The following is a 21,624-nucleotide window of genomic DNA, read 5'->3' as shown; positions in this document are numbered from 1 at the left end:
GCCTCGATAAAACTTTCAAGCGGATAAACGTGTCGTCTTGTAACCACCTTGCGTCCACGTTGCGTTAGCGGACCGAGCGACTGTAACACACAATTCCCCTCTTTTTCTCGCTCCCTGCCATTCCTCTTTGTCGCTGGCATCATGGTAGACTACCGTTACTGTTCATTTAGTGACTACACAATTTATAGTGCCAGAAATCCATTTTTACTCCATCTTCAACGAGGGGGAAAGGGACACGATCCGATGGTTCCATTTCTGTAAAGTGTATGCAGGTCGCCCCATCAGATGGGCGGTGTTATAGTGTGTATCGGAAGCGCGTTATCTGAGTCGACCGTATCGCTGGTCGACATCTGACGAGCCACTCTCAGATAACGGCCCTGTATATTGCTGCCACATGGCAAGTTATTTTGTCTCAGGCTTTCAGTAGCCGGGCGTCTTGCAGTGCATTAATAGAAAAGTCCCTGCAAAGATTTAGCACGACACCTTTCGTGTAGGGGGGCTCGCGTGGTGGCCAGCGACCTCTCTTCCCTACACTTGTTCTGTACATGTACCTCCGTACCAGAATAAACGGTTGCACAGTTACTCTTGTCGCCGTCTCCGCAAACTTCTAGATCTGGCGATTCCGCTTGGAATCACTCCACGTAGATTACAGTGAAACGATATTTTGAGTTTTCTCTGTTTCTCTCGTTGGTTTTACTTGCACAGTGCAAAGTAGCAGTTGATAATAATTAAAAAAATTAAACTTAACGAAACTGTACGTGATGTAGTAGTTAAAAACCAGGAACGACGCTCATTGAACATTTTCGCTGTTTAGTTGCGATTAAAAAGCGCTTTTTTTTTTTTTTAGCCGCAATGCGGTAGACGTAGAAAGAGTCTAGCAGAGAAGCCCTGTGTGCTGTACTCGTTTTGCTAGTTGTTGAGGAAGATGAAATTTGTTATTTTATGCGGAAGACTAGGTTAAATTTGCATCGCACTATTTGGAATGGAAGCTGATGTCCTTATTGGCTGCACCTGGAACTTTCCGGTATGGATATTGAAATTTTTGTTTATGTATGCTACAACAGAACAATATGACTAGCATAGGGAAATGTGCGATTGAATAGATATAGCAACTACATGCGCGTCCGTTTTTTTAAAGTGTGATTTCAAGTGAGATACAGCCGAAAACTGCCGCTGGAGAGTGCTGCAGTAGCACATCATGACAAGCATATTCCGTACGATGCTCCAGTTCTGTTGAATCGTGCACCGACCACGACGTAAAGCACGTCTGGCACGCTAGATGGTAAGAGACACGTGCAGTGTGAGGGCGGATCGAGCGAAATGGCAGGATTTGAGAGTCAACAAGCTGCACTTCGATGGGTTTAAGCAAAGCTGCTACCCTGGCAAGCCGAAGCAACTCCAAACGCTGCATCGTGCTGAGGTGAATTGCCACACAGAGTTAAGCTTGCCGCGCTGTCAGGCTGTCTGCGCTGCGATTCGTGCCATTCCTCTTCCGAAAGTACACTATGACGCAAAGGATGTTCTTAAATTGTATGTACTCGATAGTGAATGTATGAGAGCACGAGGGGATGGCTGCGATGTATAGAATGAGAACTTACAATAAAGATTTTATGCTGTATTTTTGCGTTTTAAACAGTCAAATGTTTGTGTGGGACGGTTGTACATCTCCTCCTCCACCTCCTCGTCTTCGTCTTATTCGGGAAAAGTAGGGTTCAGATCAGATTTAGGATCCAGTGAACGAGTCGACACGAACTGCGACTCTAATGACACGGATTGCGGTGGTGGGTCGTGACGCCGTTGCTGTTGTGGACACCTCACCTCAGGCTGTTGTTCGTTGGGGCCACAATACCGTGCACACTTCCAGTACCACCGAACACATCTGGAACTCGTTTACTTGACAAGCAGTTTCAGGTGGCTCTTGTCAGCGACTGGTGACACACGCGGCACTTATAGAACGCACCTGCGAAGCGGTGTCGGCCATTCGCAGTGGTCACTATGAGTTTTAGGACATGACTTGCACCAAGCGTTTTTCTCTTATGGACTGAGCGATACGGAAAACATATGCATCAGTACTTCAGATTGTATCTTAAAATGAATTCCCTAAGTTTGACTACGCTAGCAAACTTCAAGTTCAGATAGGTTCGTTTCTCGTCTTATACCGTAACAGCTTTGATCAGCGTGAAATGCAACGAACCCCATTTCACCGACACCGTTGCAAACCTCGTTTATACTTGCAGATGTACGGCTTGTTTTGAAAAAGGAAATATACTTTTAATTGGCGAGCATTAGGGAACGATTGACAAGAATAGGGGAAAGAAATGCAGTAGAAGAGGAATGGGTAACTTTGAGAGATGAAATGGCCGACCGCGGTGGCCGAGCGGTTTTAGTCGCTTCAGTCTGGAACCGCTCTGTACGGTCGGAGGTTTGAATCCTGCCTTGGGCATGGATGTGTGTGATGTCCTTAGGTTAGTTAGGTTTAAGTAGTTCTAAGTCTAGGGGACTGATGACCTCAGATGTTAATTCCTGTAGTGCTTAGTGCCATTTGAACCATTTGTTAGGACGTTCAAACTGCACAGTTGGCCGCGGGGCATGATAGGAATTTGTATGTACATGCACCTCAATAAAGCTCACTTTCATTTGGATATGTTCGTCAGTAGGCACAATTGCTACATTTGGGGGACAGAATCCGCATTTCGCGATCGAGAAGTCTCATCACCATCAACGGATGACCGTGTGGTGTGCAGTATCTAGTCACGGAATAATCGGTGCCATATTCGTTGATGACACGATGACTATCTAATGGTACGTGAAGGTTTAGGAAGATGATTTCGACAAGAAGTCGTTCATGCAAGTCGGAGCGAGACCCCATCGAAGGAGGAGAGAGTTTGATGTCCTATATGAGGATTTTGGGGACCGCATTATGGCTCTCTGGTACCCAGAGGTCACTGGTATGGGCCTCGATTGGCCACCATATTCTCCGGATCTGAACACATGCAAGTCCTTTTTGTTAGGCTGTATTAAAGACAAGGTGTACAGCAATAACACCAAAACCATTGCTGAGCTGAAAACAGACGTTCAGGAGGTCATCGACAGCATCAGTGTTCCGACACTTCAGCGGTTCTTGCAGAACTTTGCTATTCCTCTGCGCCACATCATCGCCAGTGGGGCAGGCATATCGAACCCGTCATAACCTAAATCAGAATGTCTATAGTGACGTTTACTTGTTGAATAAAGTGTGTGCACGCCGTAGTTAGTGACTAATTTGCTTTTTTAAAAAATAGTTGTTACCCTGTATGTCGTAATTCTCTATTCCCGTATTGCTTAATCTGTGAAACATTGAATCCATTAAAACAATTTTCAAAGGTAATTAAAGTTCAAAATTATTTTGGAAATAGCTATATTTGTGTAAATAGTCAAAAAGATTCTGTATACAATTGTATAATTGTCCAAAATGATCCTGTAGCTCTCTGAAACTCAAAACTCGAGTAGCAATAACAAAGAATACAAAACATGTTCGAGACATAGCATGAATGAAAATTTATTCGTCGGGACAGAAGTGTTGTACGACTATATAATTAGTAAACCGCCACAAAAAGTCAGACAGGTACATAACACACACGGCAATACAGTCAAGATACTGAGATGTTTGTCGCATTGTAGAAACAAAGCAGTTTCTAATCTCAGACCCTAATTAAAATGAAGGCAAATTTTATTCCTTGGATTCTAGAAACTGAATTGTGGTTAAAAACCGCTCAACATACGTCCAGCATCATGCAGAAAGTTTGTCACCAGCTACCAATAATTCAGGATAAAAAATAACTACATAATTTTTTTAACTCTCCCAAAACACACAGTGATACTAGAACAATATTACTAAACGTAGGCACACCACACAAAACAAATGACGCCACACTGATCTGTGAGCACAGACTGTAGTCGAATATACACTCCTGGAAATTGAAATAAGAACACCGTGAATTCATTGTCCCAGGAAGGGGAAACTTTATTGACACATTCCTGGGGTCAGATACATCACATGATCACACTGACAGAACCACAGGCACATAGACACAGGCGACAGAGCATGCACAATGTCGGCACTAGTACAGTGTATATCCACCTTTCGCAGCAATGCAGGCTGCTATTCTCCCATGGAGACGATCGTAGAGATACTGGATGTAGTCCTGTGGAACGGCTTGCCATGCCATTTCCACCTGGCGCCTCAGTTGGGTCAGCGTTCGTGCTGGACGTGCAGACCGCGTGAGACGACGCTTCATCCAGTCCCAAACATGCTCAATGGGGGACAGATCCGGAGATCTTGCTGGCCAGGGTAGTTGACTTACACCTTCTAGAGCACGTTGGGTGGCACGGGATACATGCGGACGTGCATTGTCCTGTTGGAACAGCAAGTTCCCTTGCCGGTCTAGGAATGGTAGAACGATGGGTTCGATGACGGTTTGGATGTACCGTGCACTATTCAGTGTCCCCTCGACGATCACCAGTGGTGTACGGCCAGTGTAGGAGATCGCTCCCCACACCATGATGCCGGGTGTTGGCACTGTGTGCCTCGGTCGTATGCAGTCCTGATTGTGGCGCTCACCTGCACGGCGCCAAACACGCATACGACCATCATTGGCACCAAGGCAGAAGCGACTCTCATCGCTGAAGACGACACGTCTCCATTCGTTCCTCCATTCACGCCTGTCGCGACACCACTGGAGGCGGGCTGCACGATGTTGGGGCGTGAGCGGAAGACAGCCTAACGGTGTGCAGGACCGTAGCCCAGCTTCATGGAGACGGTTGCGAATGGTCCTCGCCGATACCCCAGGAGCAACAGTGTCCCTAATTTGCTGGGAAGTGGCGGTGCGGTCCCCTACGGCACTGCGTAGGATCCTACGGTCTTGGCGTGCATCCGTGCGTCGCTGCGGTCCGGTCCCAGGTCGACGGGCACGTGCACCTTCCACCGACCACTGGCGACAACATCGATGTACTGTGGAGACCTCCCGCCCCACGTGTTGAGCAATTCGGCGGTACGTCCACCCGGCCTCCCGCATGCCCACTATACGCCCTCGCTCAAAGTCCGTCAACTGCACATACGGTTCACGTCCACGCTGTCGCGGCATGCTACCAGTGTTAAAGACTGCGATGGAGCTCCGTATGCCACGGCAAACTGGCTGACACTGACGGCGGCGGTGCACAAATGCTGCTCAGCTAGCACCATTCGACGGCCAACACCGCGGTTCCTGGTGTGTCCGCTGTGCCGTGCGTGTGATCATTGCTTGTACAGCCCTCTCGCAGTGTCCGGAGCAAGTATGGTGGGTCTGACACACCGGTGTCAATGTGTTCTTTTTTCCATTTCCAGGAGTGTATATTGACAGATAAGCTATTCAGTAAACTTAGACACACATTTTATTGTTAGGTACATTATTAACTAAAGGAAGTTCTGCACAAATTGCAATGCAAACATCATTGAAATAAGACTGTGGTTATAAACTTTGTGGAGCACTTGTATCATAATACATTTGGACATCAAAACATGACAAGCGTAATATATAAAAAAGATGAAATTTACATATAACAATAAGTAACTGAAAAACTGTAAAAGGCAGTTCTACAGTTGTGTTATGTGTAGCAAGACATCAGATAAAAGTGGTAGAAATTGAACACATGGACGTAAATCATTGTAAGCATAAAGCAGCTAAAGGAGAAGTCGCTATATACAAGGTGTCGCTATAAACTAACGGTACTATTGCTATGAAGCATTTTACACTATTTAAAAACGATACGAATTTAGTTTTCACCTTCAGAATGCTCCCCTCTTCGATCCCTACAACGTCCAAGCGAATCTTCAACTGATGGAATAGTGCTGGAAGTCTTGTTCTGTGAGCTCCTTCATGACGCTTGCTGCTTTTTCTTTTGATTGCTTCAACGGACTGAAATCTTGTTCCTTTAAATGCAGATTTGATGTTGGGGAAGAGGGAAGTCACATGGTTCTAGGTCAGACGAATAAGGTCGGTAGTCTAACACTGGCATATACTTCGGTAGAAACTTCTTGATCGACAGTGCGTTATGAGCCGGTTCGTTGTCTGGATACAGAACTCATAACTTATTCTTCCATAATTCCGGGTCTTTTTTATTTTCTCGCATAATTGAGCAAGAACATCAAGGTAGCAATGTTAATTAATAGTTTGGCTTTCAGGAACCCAGTGAAGATACACAGTTATATATATCGCTTTGAATCTTGATTTCCTCATTCGAGCTTTTTTCGCTCTAGTTGAAGTTGTGCTCTTCAGAAACTGGCTCTAAGCACTGTGGGACTTAACATCTGAGGTCATCAGTCCCCTAGAACTTAGAACTACTTAAACCTAACTAACCTAAGGACATCACAAACATCCATGCCCGAGGCAGGATTCGAACCTGCGACCGTAGCAGCAGCACGGTTCTAGACTGAAGCGTTGCGCTCTTCCAATGGATTGACCCTTAGTTTGTGGATCATAAGTGAGAAACCAAGATTCGTAACATGTAATCACTCTTTCAAAGAAATTGGGGTCATTGTCAATGGTGGTCAAAACATTAGTACAAACATTTTTGCGAGCTTCTTACTGCTCGAACGTGAGAATTTTCGCCACCAGTTTCGCACACCCTTTTCTCATGTTAAATTGGTTATATGAAATTTCCCTTAAGCATTCTTTGTCAGTTCCTTCATTTTCAGCTGTCAATTGAATATCCAATAGACGATCAGATCGAATAAGATTACCTACTTTTTTGATCTTTCCACTTTTGTGTGTGTTGAAGGACGTGCTTGGCTTGTCATCTTCGACGTGTTCACGACAATCTTGGGAACGCTTGAACCGCCAAATATATATATATATATATATACACTCGCGTAGTTGATAAACAATCTTCTTCATACAGTTCTTTTAGTAACAGATAGGTTTCAGTAGCAGTTTTTCGAATTTTCACTGTGTAACTTCACGATAGTTGATAAACAATCTTCTTCATACAGTTCTTTTAGTAACAGATAGGTTTCAGTAGCAGTTTTTCGAATTTTCACTGTGTAACTTCACGATAGTTCGTTGCTCTATTATTACAGTTACCATTTTTGAGACGAAAAAAATAATAGCTCGTACACAAGCGAAGGCACGGTCATACTGATTTGTGAGAAGGCATCACGCTTCACATCTATTGGTGGTTCATCTTTGGCGCTTGCGTACTTACATTGTGACAGCATCGGTCACGTTATTTTATCGCCACACATCGTACATATATCTAGAAGGCGTTGCTCTGGCGCCCCTTCTAGCATGGCTCCCAAGCGGAGGGTTGTGTCTTAAGCCAACCCACCTGACAACTCCGTGCGCTTACAATCTCAGGCCAAGGGTAAAGCTGTGTATGTGTGCGCGTGCGTGCGTGCGTGCGTCCCCCCCCCCCCCCCCAACCCCTCCTGGGCCTGTCTTGCCATCCCCTCGATACGGCCCTGTCCTCGTCTTTGCATGTATGGACTCTTCGTGTTAACTAGCATCAAAGTAGTGAATTTTGGCAGGGTATGCAACGCTGTAAATACCATTAAGCAAAGCATGCTCGTAGTGCCTAGTCCTCTACTTATTACTCACATGGTGAGCACGTAGCTCTTGTTCACAGACAACTGTCCACTCGTTAGAATGAAATATGCCCGACTCTTGCGCCACTTGTCGAGAACTGGTGGACGGTTCTATTTCGAAGTTTTCCAAAATGTCCTCGATAAAGCTAAAGAGATTTTCAGATTGCCAGCATTCGTGTTTGACACTTAATAGCCGCGCGGAGTGGCCGCGTAGTTTGAGGCGCCATGTCACGGATTCCGCGGCTCCTCCCGCCGGAGGTTCGAGTCCTCCATCGGGTGTGTGCGTGTGCGTGTGTTATTCTTAGCATAATTTAGTTTAAGTAGTGTGTAAGTCTAGGGACCTCAGCACTTTGGTCCCTTAGGAATTCACACACATTTGAACACTTGAACTAGACAGAAGTGCAAAAAAATTGCTACGCCGTAAAGAAGGCCTACAATACGTACAGTAAATTTCTAAGTGCCACACTATACTACTGTATGGAAGAAGTCGCTTTTCTCTCCGTACACACCACAGTTTCGGAAAAAAAATCCAGTCGAAAAATACGGCGTCTGGGTGGGTGTAACTCTTCTGCTTGTCGTAGTCTTCTCTCAGTTGCTGCGAAGATCGAATGATAACATAGTACTTCTGTTGGGAAACCATTCTACATGCAATCTTGCGGTAGCTGTGTCGTTGCCATCAACTTTGCCGTATGCACACAGCAAGTCAGTCGTTTCATTGCCTGTATAGTGGTAAACACCATCAGCCCAAAAGTTTCGAGACTGGATTAATAAAAAATAAAGTTAGGTTGGTGGTTTTAATACTCCAGGCGTTCTACATAGTCTCTCCCCTCTTGAGTACAAAGCACACGAACGTTCATACAAACAAGTAAAATTGTCAGAAAAGTGGCCCTTTGGGATGTTCAACTGGCGCATCACATCTGTTTCTTATGTCGTCAAGACGTTGACGTTTCATGTGAATTTCTGGAGTTTGTCGTTTTGTGATAGGTTCATATTGATAACACACACTTGTCACCCGTAATGATTTTTTTCAAGTGTACAACTGTCCGCATTGTGCATTTAAATAAAGTTGCAGCTGGCGTCCGCTCATCATTTTTGTACGGAAGTCGAGGAGTACGGGACAAACTTCGCACACACTTTCCTGTCCTTCAGAACATTGTAGAGATTGTCTTGAAAACTTGACTTACAGATGTTGCTGCATTGTGATTTGTGACACAACAACGGTGACACTATGGCCGCACGTCGATTGCTTAACACTGCCTGTTCACGACTATCTGTTTTCAGTTGTTAGTTCAAGCTGCTGCCGTAGTTACTGCGCTGACGTCGCTTGTACCGTGAATGCAGGGCTTTGGATTATACGCCAGGAACAGAACCTAACTTGGAACTTTTTGGACGGACGATATACGTCGTAATCTCGAGAACAACTTCAACGCATTGGTGCACGGCACGGTTACACGGTTATAAGGACAAAGGGCTCGAAGAAGCAGGGAGCGGTTAGACGCTGATCGTGAATTCACCTTGTGCTGACAGCTAGTTTATTGTAAAAATAAATACGGCACCAAACTGTCTCCGAAGATACGCTGGTAACACCATTCTCAAGTTTGGACGCCTCACACACCTAAACTATGCATTACTGTTTGAAAAGTGACCAGTTTGCCGTGCCGCACTACGTACTATTTGATCGAGATGATGATAATTCAAGTAAATGACCACATTCGGACAACAGTGAAGCTAGATACTGTTGGTTATTATTAAAACTTGAACAAGAAAAGGATACTATCCACGTCTTTACAGAATTCGTAGATTATGCAGATAGTCGCTGGGTTTTACACAACTCTAGTCACCGACGGTGTGTGGCGCTAGCTGCAGACACCTCACTCTATGCGTGAGGCTACTTGAGTTTACCAGTAACCCCCTGCTCCACCCTGTTCCTTAAAGATTCTAACTCCCTTGTGTAAAACAGCTTGAAACACCCGTTAATTTACAAATGAGTAAATATTTGTCGTTAAACATGTAATATCTTATTGGTTGAAGCCGCAAAATCTTAATTAATGTTAGTTCTTTTGGTTTCGGTTTATTCAACAATAGCCTGTTGAAAAAGTTTAGAAAAGTGTTGAAATTCTGTGAAAAGTTTGTTGATTATGCTCTTGGGAATTTGCAGACTGTTAGTTACACTACCTCAAGACATAAACACGATTTCCAACTTACTGTGTTAAAATTTAATGTGAGATTATAATTCTTAAGGAGTATATTTGGCAACATTTTAAATTCGGTCATTAATTATACGACACACTGAAAATCAAATTTTTCTTGTCCCTGGAAGCTGTGAAATAGGCGAACTGCAACCAGGATTGAGTGTTTGGTAATGTAGAATTGCGTTGAGAAATTGTTGTGGATAAACATTCGGCAGACGACAGTTGAGCGTGATGTGATGTGATGTTAGGCTGAGCAACTTGCGTGGCGTGTTGCAGGACGCCGGAGCAGTGTCCCAGCGTGGTGTCGCTGCTGGCAGAGAGCTACAACCCGCACGTGCGATACGGCGCAGCCATGGCGCTCGGCATCGCCTGCGCCGGTACTGGCCTCAAGGTGAGTCACAAACACGTTTGTCGAAATTTTTAATTACCGTAACTCGAACTGGGTCGTACACCACAGTGGTTCATCATTCCCCCAGCAGTGATGTAGGACAGAGACAGTGAGGTAAATGGAAGTCTACTGCAGAGTGCGATACGAAACGTGGAGCAGGAATGACTTGGCTATGTGTGAGCACAGCTAGAAACGGGAATTCTGTTCACCAAGCAATTCGACTGTCAAATGTTTAATGAGGTCAGACAGCGAAGACTTCGATGTACAAGACACTAAGAGTAACTAATGCTTCAGAAAATTTCAGCATCGAAGAGGATAGAATTGAGTGAAATGTACTTTATGTCAGTGATGTGGTGCATGCCATTACCAATACAGAACTGTAAGTAGCTAGTCAGATCTTCTGAATGCCACGACATGAAATGTACAGGGTGTTTCAAAAATGACCGGTATATTTGAAACGGCAATAAAAACTAAACGAGCAGCGATAGAAATACGCCGTTTGTTGCAATATGCTTGGGACAACAGTACATTTTCAGGCGGACAAACTTTCGAAATTACAGTAGTTACAATTTTCAACAACAGATGGCGCTGCAAGTGATGTGAAAGATATAGAACACAACGCAGTCTGTGGGTGCGCCATTCTGTACGTCGTCTTTCTGCTGTAAGCGTGTGCTGTTCACAACGTGCAAGTGTGCTGTGGACAACATGGTTTATTCCTTAGAACAGAGGATTTTTCTGGTGTTGGAATTCCACCGCCTAGAACACAGTGTTGTTGCAACAAGACGAAGTTTTCAACGGAGGTTTAATGTAACCAAAGGACCGAAAAGCGATACAATAAAGGATCTGTTTGAAAAATTTCAACGGACTGGGAACGTGACGGATGAACGTGCTGGAAAGGTAGGGCGACCGCGTACGGCAACCACAGAGGGCAACACGCAGCTAGTGCAGCAGGTGATCCAACAGCGACCTCGGGTTTCCGTTCGCCGTGTTGCAGCTGCGGTCCAAATGACGCCAACGTCCACGTATTGTCTCATGCGCCAGAGTTTACACCTCTATCCATACAAAATTCAAAACGCGGCAACCCCTCAGCGCCGCTAGCATTGCTGCACGAGAGACATTCGCTAACAATATAGTGCACAGGATTGATGACGGCGATATGCATGTGGGCAGCATTTGGTTTACTGACGAAGCTTATTTTTACCTGGACGGCTTCGTCAATAAACAGAACTGGCGCATATGGGGAACCGAAAAGCCCCATGTTGCAGTCCCATCGTCCCTGCATCCTCAAAAAGTACTGGTCTGGGCCGCCATTTCTTCCAAAGGAATCATTGGCCCATTTTTCAGATCCGAAACGATTACTGCATCACGCTATCTGGACATTCTTCGTGAATTTGTGGCGGTACAAACTGCCTTAGACGACACTGCGAACACCTCGTGGTTTATGCAAGATGGTGCCCGGCCACATCGCACGGCCGACGTCTTTAATTTCCTGAATGAATATTTCGATGATCGTGTGATTGCTTTGGGCTATCCGAAACATACAGGAGGCGGCGTGGATTGGCCTCCCTATTCGCCAGACATGACTTCTTTCTGTGGGGACACTTGAAAGACCAGGTGTACCGCCAGAATCCAGAAACAATTGAACAGCTGAAGCAGTACATCTCATCTGCATGTGAAGCCATTCCGCCAGACACGTTGTCAAAGGTTTCGGGTAATTTCATTCAGAGACTACGCCATATTATTGCTACGCATGGTGGATATGTGGAAAATATCGTACTATAGAGTTTCCCAGACCACAGCGCCATCTGTTGTTGAAAATTGTAACTACTGTAATTTCGAAAGTTTGTCTGCCTGAAAATGTACTGTTGTCCCAAGCATATTGCAACAAACGGTGTATTTCTATCGCTGCTCGTTTAGTTTTTATTGCCGTTTCAAATATACCGGTCATTTTTTAAACACCCTGTATATTATGTGGGACCACGACAGCTACAAGGATAGGCTGTAGGAGCTAGTTGTGACCCGGCCTGCTGAGCAGCAACATGAGTAGCAGTACGTCAGCTGCCGGAACACCCCTGTGGGCAGTGGCCGCAGTCTTGTGGCCCTCCGGTCTGATTTCTAGTATACGTCAGCAGCTGACCTGCCTGGCCCTAGCTTTTACATTTACTGACCCCTCTTCTGCTATTGCTACTGCTGTATACACACATGTGGGTTGTGTTCACTGTAAATGCAGGACACTTAACTCGTCCTGCGGTGTTATCTACACCCGGCTATTGGATGGTTTGACGGAGGACGAAATAACTAATTATCTATCGGATCAGGGCATTACTGCTGTTCATCGAGTTATGAAGAAGGAAGCTGCCAATTTGGTTCCAACTCGCACATTGTTCCTGACTTTCGATCAGTTAAAGTTTCCTACCAAGATAGAGGCAGGCTATGAATTCATCTCTGTGTGTCCTTACATTACCAATCCGTTGAGGTGTTATAAATGCCACCAGTTCAATCATACCAGCACGTATTGTAGAAACACAGCCAAACGTGTCACTTGTAGCAGGGATGCACACGAGGGCACCTGTCCACCTCCTTCCCCCCGTTGCATTAATTGTCATGGAGAACATGCTGCTTCTTCTCGTTCTTGTACCATCTATCAAGACGAGCAGGCTGTTCAGGAGATAAGGGTGAAGGAGAAGGTATCTTTTCCTGTTGCCTGGAAACTGTTGGCGAGCCGTAAACCAAATGTCCCTTCATCTGGAAGCTACAGCACTGTGTTAGCCTCTCCCCATCCCACAAAAAACATGGCTACGCAAACTTGTGGCTTACAGTTCAGTTAGATGATGGCACCTTCAAGCTGACACTCCGTCTCCCACTTCCCGGGCTGTAGATCCTGCTACCCGTTCTTCGCCCTCATCGGTGAAGATGGTTGCAATGCCAGCAGTGAACCATCAATTCAAAAAGGTTTATTCCTGAGAAGATTTCTTGCATACCTCGAGTTCGCAGCCATCTGGCTCTTCTGCCAATTGCCAAAAGCCAAAACACTCATCCAAAGGCAAACAGTCTTCCCCCTCTTCGACTCGTCAGTCCTTTTGAACTGACTGACACTGGGGAAGCTTTGTTGATCTCACTGAGTGGACGGACGAAGATCCTCCACCTGTGGATTCCAGTGGCCGTCCTCCCTCGATGGCTCGCCCTAAGCGGCCGTCGAGGTGAGTGTTTCTTATTCATTCTCTGGTGTTCCTAAATTGTATGGCCCTTTTACAATGGAATATCTGTGGCCTTCAGTCTAACAGGTCTGATGTCCAGCTGCTCCTGCCATTGCGATGTCCGCTTGCAGTCTGTCTCTAAGAAACCAAGCTACATCCTCAAGACCATTTTGCTCTTTCCCATTTTACTTCGCTACGGCTGCACCTTCCCCTTATGGCGGGCATTCCTGTTCATGGTGGGGTCATTTTGTTTCTACAAGATGATGTTTGTCATCATCCTATACCCTTGCACACCCACCCGCTTGCAGTTGCTGGCCGTGTTTTCCTTCCCGAATTTACCTTTTCCCTCTGCACCATTATAGCCCTTCGTCTTCTGCTGTCACTAGGGCGGACCTGATGCAGCCTGTTTCTCAGCCTCCTCCACCCTTTATGTTCCTCGGTGACAGCAGTGCCCATCATCCTTTTTGGGCCTCGCCTGTCACCTGCCGGAGAGGTTCTCTTTTGGTGGATCTTCTCACTCATCTTAATCTTGTGTGCCTTAACATCGGCAAAGGCAAGTTTCTCTCTGATTCCACACACACTTATTCCCTCTTAGACCCCTTGATCTGCTCTGCCCAGCTCACTTGACGTCTCGAGTGGTGTGCTCTCTCTGATACTTACTGAAGTGATCACTTCACTTGTGTGACTCGCCTGTACAATCATACCCCGCCACAGCGGCCCACACATTGGAAATTTTCTCTTGCTGACTGGAGGCTATATTCCTCCTTGGCAGTCTTTGACGAATGGCTGTTTCCTAGCTGTGATGATCAGGTCGAGCACCTCGTGGACGTTATTCTCTAGGCTGCCGAATCCTCTATTCCTTGTACTGCTACTACTTCTCCCCATCGGGTCCCAGTCCCTTGGTGGACTGTGGAATGCAGCAACGCAATTTGTGCCCGACGACGTGCGCTTCGTGTCTTTCAGCATCATCCTACATTAACGAACTGCATCCGCTACAAGCAACTACGTGTGCAGTGCTGTCGCACTATTAAGGAAAGCAAGAAAGCATGCTGGGTTTCCTTCATCAGCTCATTCAACAGATTTACTCTGTCCTCTCTCCTTGTCCTCTCTCCTTTGGGGTGGCCTTCCAGCTTTCTGGGATGACTGCCCACTCCTCGATCCTGGTCTGACTGTGGCGGGAAACGTCGTAGTCAACCCTGTCGATATTTCAAGCTTTGGGCCAGTACGAGGTTTCAAGCTCCACCCACTACCATCGTGCCTTCCTCGGAAACAGGCAGAGGAGGCTCGTGCAATCTCTTTTCTCTCTTTGAATCGAGAATGCTACAATACTCCTTTTACTATGAGGGAGCTTGAGCATGCTCTCTCCTCATCCAGGTCTTCTGTTCCTGGGCTCGATACAATCCATGTCCTCGTGCTGCAGAATCTTCCTCCTGTGGGAAAACGCTTTCTCCTCAATACCTACAACCATATTTGGACTGACAGTGTATTTCCCATGCTTTGGTGTGAAGCTGTTATTGTTCCCCTGCCTAAACCTCGTAGAGATAAATCTCTTCCTTCCAGCTATTGTCCAATTTCCCTTACCAGCAGCATTTGCAAGGTGATGGAACGCATGATCAATGGTCGATTAGTGTGGTGGCTGGAATCACACCATCTTCTCACTAATGTTTAGTGTGGGTTCCGAAAGTGCCACTCAGTGGTTGATCATCTCCTCACCCTGTCTACGTTCATCGTGAATAATTTTCTGCAGAAGTGACAAACAGTGGCCATTTTCTTTGATTTGGAAAAAGCCTATGATACCTGTTGGCAGACAGGTATTCTACGTACTCTGCACACATGGGGCTTTCGCGGTTATCTTTCCACTTTCATCGGGAATTTTTAGCAGACCGAGTTTTCCGGGTACATGTGGGTTCCTCCTTATCCCACACTTTTTTCACAGGAGAACGGGGTGCCTCAGGGCTCCGTACTGAGTGTCTTCCTCTTTGCCATAGTCATCAACCCAATTATGAACTGCCTTCCAGATGGCATATCCGGCTCTCTTTTCGTTGACGAATTTGCTATTTATTGCAGCTCCCACTGGACATGTCTGCTCCAATGCTGCCTTCAGCATTGTCTGGACTGTCTCTGTTTGTGGAGTGTCACAATTGGCCTTGAACATTCATATGGAGATGTGTGCATGGGCCGCCAGATGGGAAATGGCTGTGCATACTTCAAATAGCATTGCATCACCCCCTGTTGGGTGTGTTAATAACACTGTTTGTTCTCGCACTTGAAAGATGGCACTGAGGCATCAGAGATTAGTCTCGTAGCTGTCACCCTTCCCGCTGTACGTGCCAAGGAAAGATTTGTGAACAAAATCAAAACAAACTTTGCAATAAGACATAGTGCAGTGCCTGAGTTATTGTACCTGTGGTGTCCTAAGTATATTGACCAAATAAGGCAAAGTTCAGAGAAAAGGTGTCAGCCAAAGAAGGCATTCTACGTGCACAGGCCACAGTGTAGAGCGCCCCCACACAAAATGCCAGGAGTCAACAGTATTGTAGAACAAACACAAACATTGTTTTGTATATGTTATTGGCAACAATGTAATGTATTTTAGTACTTTACAGCAGTAACATAGTATAGATTTTATGCTATTTGACACCACTGGTTTATATAAAATATCCAAGTTGTATTAAAGTTTTTAAGATGCTTGTTGACAAACTGAAAATTTGAACTGGTTGTAAATGAGCAGCTCTTGGTAATCAAACTGTGATCTTTTCTTTAAATGATTAGGAACTGTGGGCCGCCATTTTCAACAAAATGTATTAAGTGTACAAACAAATGGAAACTATATTGGAAGTGACAGAAAAATTAGAGCAATATGATGTACCATTTATGACTTGCCTAAAAATCTAAAAGTAATATTCATAACAGTGGGTTGCTGGTGACTTTCTTTATGATACGCATAACATAAAATTTGAAATTACTTCTATTTTAGACAGTGTGGTGTGTGAAAACTGTGCTCCACTGCAAACAGGTAATGCCCTTCTTCAAACTTAATTTTGAATATTTTGATGTTTTAGTGGGCTGCTCAATTCATTCTTTGAATAAAAATATTTCTTGTAGTACATACCTTGTTCAAGAGTGAAGACGCTTACTGTTCTCCACTTTTGAGATCATCTCCTTTATCTGATTATTTTTAGAATTGGCTACAGAAACAATTACTTTAATGTTCTTTTTGTAAGAGTGTATAATTGTGTATGTCATTGTGCTGTTTCACTATAGGAGGCAATAGCACTGATCGACCCTATGACGAATGACCCGGTAAACTTTGTGCGGCAAGGTGCGCTCATCGCATCTGCCATGATCCTCATCCAGCACTCTGAGCACACGTGTCCTAAGGTGAGTACAGTGTGTAAACTGCACATTATGCTGCCTAAGTAGTTCAATACTTCTGTGGCTTTCTGGGGCACATGATACAGCATTAACACATCTTGCGTAGATCAGCAGTTGAAATATTGCAGGCAACGGAAGTAGAGCTACAATATAGAATGTAGTCGCCTGATGATGACCTGTGTGTCATTGGGTATCAGTTGGACTGGTGCCCAGATGAAAAATGTACCTCAGGGCACCTTCTGTTAGCTCATGCAAGACACACTATTCTTTCTCACAATGACTGATATGAACCTGTCCAAAAATTACAAAGAAAAAGGCTATTGTACTTGGACCTCCCCACTGTGATGTGCTTGGTATAGGGTATGTATCAACATTCTGATCTTATCTGGCACTGTTTCACAAGAACATTACCATTATTCCCAAAGCATCTCTCTTAATTACACTTACATGTCATCATGCTAATAGTGCACCTCTAAATTTGTGGAATGCACACAGTTACACCCACTTCATAAGGACTTAAAATACTGAAACAATATTTTGGAATAGTTTGCACTAGTACCCTCATTGAGGCTTTCGTTGTAGGTGCACCACTCTTCTCCTGAATACTGTTTGCCATTTACCTTCCCAGCAGATAGTCGATGTGTCCTCATTATTCCACATTATGTAGTATTGCCCCCACAGACGTATAATTTCCCCTTCTACTCCCCCCCCCCCCCCCCAAATCCCGCCAGGGGCTTTGCCTGTTCTCTATTACTGTAACATATGGACATGTTTTAGTAACCACTCCAGGACATGACAGTGGAACCTCAAGTTGACAGTATGCTGTGATGGGATGGATGGATGTTACACCATAACACCCATTAATGGGTGATCTTTGGGACACCTGCCGCACCTCAGTGTATCAGGCAAGAAGGGCACTGCACAGGTGGAGTGTGTAGATCTCTGCTTGTTCAAGGGAACATGTGGATCCTCACAAGCATAAAAGGGAATCACTTGACAAGCATTGTACAAATCCCATCACAGTTAATTTGCTGAAAACCTTGCAGCCTTTCACATTGTTTGGGCAAAAGCTGGACACATCTGCCAGTCTTTGTGGAACCCATGCCAAGTAGAAATAGCGGGACAAACTCAGTAGTGTATACACTCCCAGCAGTATTCTAGGTTGGGTCACATGAGTGCTTAGTTTACGATCACCTTTGTGGTATTGGTCGCTTTTTCTCAGTATCTTGGCAAAAAACTGAAGTCTGCTGCTGCTTCACCTACAAACTGAATTTGTGATCATTCAGCTTCAAACTCCCTTAAATTGTTATACCAGTATTTGTATAAATTGATTGATTCCAGTTGTAACTTGTTGATACTGTAGTCATAGGGTATTCAATTTTTGCATTTTGTATAAGGTGCCAATCTTCGCACCACTTTGAAGTTATATCAAAATCAGAGTGAATATTTGTGCAGCTTCTTTGAGACAGTATTTCCAGTATTGTATACACGGTCATTAATATGCAAAATGGACAGCAACAGTGTCAGTTCACTTCCCTGTGCCATGCCTGAAGTTATTTCTAGTTCTGACAGTGACCCTCCATCCTAGACAACATGCTGTGTCCTCTCTCCCAAAAAATTGTCAACCCAGTTACAAATTTCATTCACCATGATTATACTTAAATCAATAAAATTTACTTCACACTAGTTGTTGTACAAGCATAGCATCAACAAGGTTGGCCTCTTTGCAAACAGCCACACTTTGGTGTTGCAGCTATGACCACTCCTGGTTATAACATAACATTAAGTCTCATCCATAAAAATTGTCATGGATAGAACCATAGCCGACTGGAGCATTCTCTATTTGTTGAACACCTGTCTATCACAGGGTGGTAGCATTCCTGAGAGCAAGTTCCTAAAGCCAAAATTAATGCTTCCATATATTTTTTCACCAAATTAAATCCCCTACATTCTACAAACCTCCATCCTCAGTGATTTCATTTATGAAAATACAATGAAATGATCAAAAAATGTTCAAAGGTGTGTGAAATCTTATGGGACTTAACTGCTAAGGTCATCAGTCCCTAAGCTTACACACTACTTCACCTAAATTATCCTAAGGACAAACATACACATCCATGCCCGAGGGAGGACTCGAACCTCGGCCGGGATGAAATGATCAATTGTAATTGCAGTTAGAGATCCTCCATCCATTAACATATGGTTCGCCACTGTTAAAGGCTACAAATAAATCATCCAGAACATGCAGAAATAAACATTTCTTCACTTTCACTTGTCCTTTGTTTCCAAACCAAAATTGTAGATACACTACCAACCAATATAATAATGCCAACTACCATAGTTTTTGCCCTCTGCAAGATTCACAGAAGAGATGAAGCTTACTAATTCTTCCCAGTATGAACTAGCCAAAGGAATTGCTTAATAATGATGTAACTTAATTTGATCATTTGTTGGCAATACAAGTAGTCTGATCCTGCATATCAATTAAAAATTCTTACTTAATGGCCTTACCATCAAATTACCCGTCTCTGGCTGCCACCTCTCCTTCCGCAATGGCTTCTACCTGTTCCACAATGACCTCCACTTGTTCAAATTCCGCCAATCCTTAGTACTGCAAAATCGATCAACCAAGCCCAAACCTCCTTGCAGTACCTTCTTTCCATCTGCAAGATTCTCCTGTTATGCAGTCCCAAATTCCCAGAACCCATAACACACATTGAAACTTCTGCCCTGCAGGAACTTGAGCAACATGCATAACGCCACCTCAAAAAGCTCTCCTTCCTGCTCACTTCCTACTCCAGCCTTGGAGTACCACTGTCCACCACCTCCAGACCTCCCACACGCCCTCTCATAGCTGACAAACACAGACCTACTACACTTACCCCACCCTCCAAAACTCCCTCCCACCACAATACAGAAACGAGAACCTAAACAGACCCACAACACAGTCATGAACCTTTCTTCCAGAAGCCTTAGTCTCCACAGATATATCAGTCCTTTTCAAAGGCCTCACCTTTTGCCCCACTCCTAAATTAAATCACACAGGACTTGTTGAAGACCTCTCCTTCTTCCAGTCCCTACAGTGGAAACTCTTGTTCACCACCAAACCTACCAATCAGACTCAAAATACTGAACCATTTGAACCTAGCTCAGTGCACTCCCCCATCCAACTGTGATCCACCCTCACTGCCCCAAACCACCCCCAGTTGACTTAACATAATTTCTTAACTTCAAACCTTGCCTCACCATCATTCCCCAAATCTCTCAACATGCAGACTAACCTTATATCTGCAGAAAGAGCCGCAGTCCACCATCTAAAGAATGATCCTGACCTTACAATCCCACCTGCAGACAAAGGTTCCACCACTGTTGTTCTGAACCGCAAGGATTACCTGGCAGAAGTTCTCCGCCAGCTTTCAGATAATTCCACCTACAAACCTTGCCAGTGACAACATTCCAGTAATTCAGCAGGATCTCCAGTCACTACTCAAATCCTTAGGCCCATTCCAGAATCTCTCCCCAGAGTCCATCTCTCTACTCATCGTACCACTCCCTGCAGTTCTACCTTCTACATCTTCCTAAATTCCATAATCTCTACTCTCGTAGACCAACACCTTCAACCTATTACCCGAAACTTACCGTTGTTATAAAAGCTACCTACCATTTCCTCCACCGACTCTCCACTGTTCCTGTCCCATTACCACATGGTGCCCTGCTCGTCACTAAAGATGCCACCTCCTTATACACTGACATTCTCAATGCCCATGACCTTACTGCTATTGAACACTACCTTTCCCAACGCCCGACGGATTCCAGACCAACAACCTCCTTCCTCGTTGCCATGACCAACTACATCCTCTCCCACAGTTACTTCTCCTTTGAAGGCATTGCCTACAAACAAATCCGGGGTGCTGCTACGGGCACCTGCATGGTGCCATCTTATGCCAACCTATTCATGGGCCATCTAGAGGAATCCTTCTTAAAAATCCAGTACCTTAAACCCCTCACCTGCTTGAGATTCATTGATGACATCTTTGCTATCTGGATCGCTTCCTCCAAAACCTCAGCAACTTCTCCCCCATTTGCTTCACGTGGTCCTACTCAACCTAATAAGCCACCTTCCTAGATGTTGAACTCCACCTTGAAGATGGCTACATCAGTACATCCATCCATATCAAACCTACAAACCACCGGCAATACCTCCAGTTCGACAACTGCTGCCCGTTCCACACTAAGAGTTCCATCCGTACAACCTAGCCACCCATGGGCGTCACATCTGCAGTGATGAGCAGTCACTTTCGAAATATGCTGAGGGTCTCACTGAAGTCTTCATTGGCTGTAATTATCCTCCCAACCTTGTACAAAAACAAATCTCCCATGCCTTATCTTTCCAGTCTCCCATAACCTCCCAAAGTCCCATTGTTCAACCACAGAAGAGCATTCCCCTCATAACTCGGTACCACCCATGACTGGAGCAACTGAATTACATTCTCTGCCAGAGTTTCAATTACCTCTCATCATGCCCTGAAGTGAGAAATGTCCTGCCCACTATACTTCCCACCCCTCCCACAGTGGTATTCCGCTGTCCACTAAACCTACACAATATACTTGTCCATCTTTACACAACCCCTGCTCCAAATCACATACCTCATGGCTCATACCCCTGTAATAGACCGAGATGCAAGACCTGTCCCATACATCCTCCTACCACCAGCTACTCCAGTCCGGTAACTAACATCACCTATCCCATCAAAGGCAGGGCTACCTGTGAAACCAGTCATGTGGTTTACAAGCTAAGCTGCAACAGCTGTGCTGCACTCTATGTAGGCATGACAACCAACAAGCTGTCTGTCCGCATGAATGGTCACTGACAAA

The 21,624-nt window shown here is 44.9% G+C and overlaps 1 protein-coding gene across 2 annotated transcripts in view; it reads left to right on the top strand.

The window, feature by feature from the left end:
• Positions 1 to 21,624, top strand: part of LOC124777890 (26S proteasome non-ATPase regulatory subunit 1) — a 361,280-nt gene that overhangs the window by 326,160 nt on the left and 13,496 nt on the right. For both annotated transcript variants that reach the window (XM_047253435.1, XM_047253434.1), the window contains exons 12-13: positions 10,066 to 10,180; positions 16,639 to 16,755. In XM_047253435.1, coding sequence (XP_047109391.1) covers positions 10,066 to 10,180; positions 16,639 to 16,755 — 232 coding nt within the window. The remainder of the gene's footprint in view (positions 1 to 10,065; positions 10,181 to 16,638; positions 16,756 to 21,624) is intronic.

This window comes from Schistocerca piceifrons, chromosome 2 (genome assembly GCF_021461385.2).
Source record: "Schistocerca piceifrons isolate TAMUIC-IGC-003096 chromosome 2, iqSchPice1.1, whole genome shotgun sequence".
Lineage (NCBI taxonomy): Eukaryota > Metazoa > Arthropoda > Insecta > Orthoptera > Acrididae > Schistocerca > Schistocerca piceifrons.
Note: the sequence above shows the minus strand (reverse complement) of the source record. Positions and strands in the feature narration are given on the sequence as shown.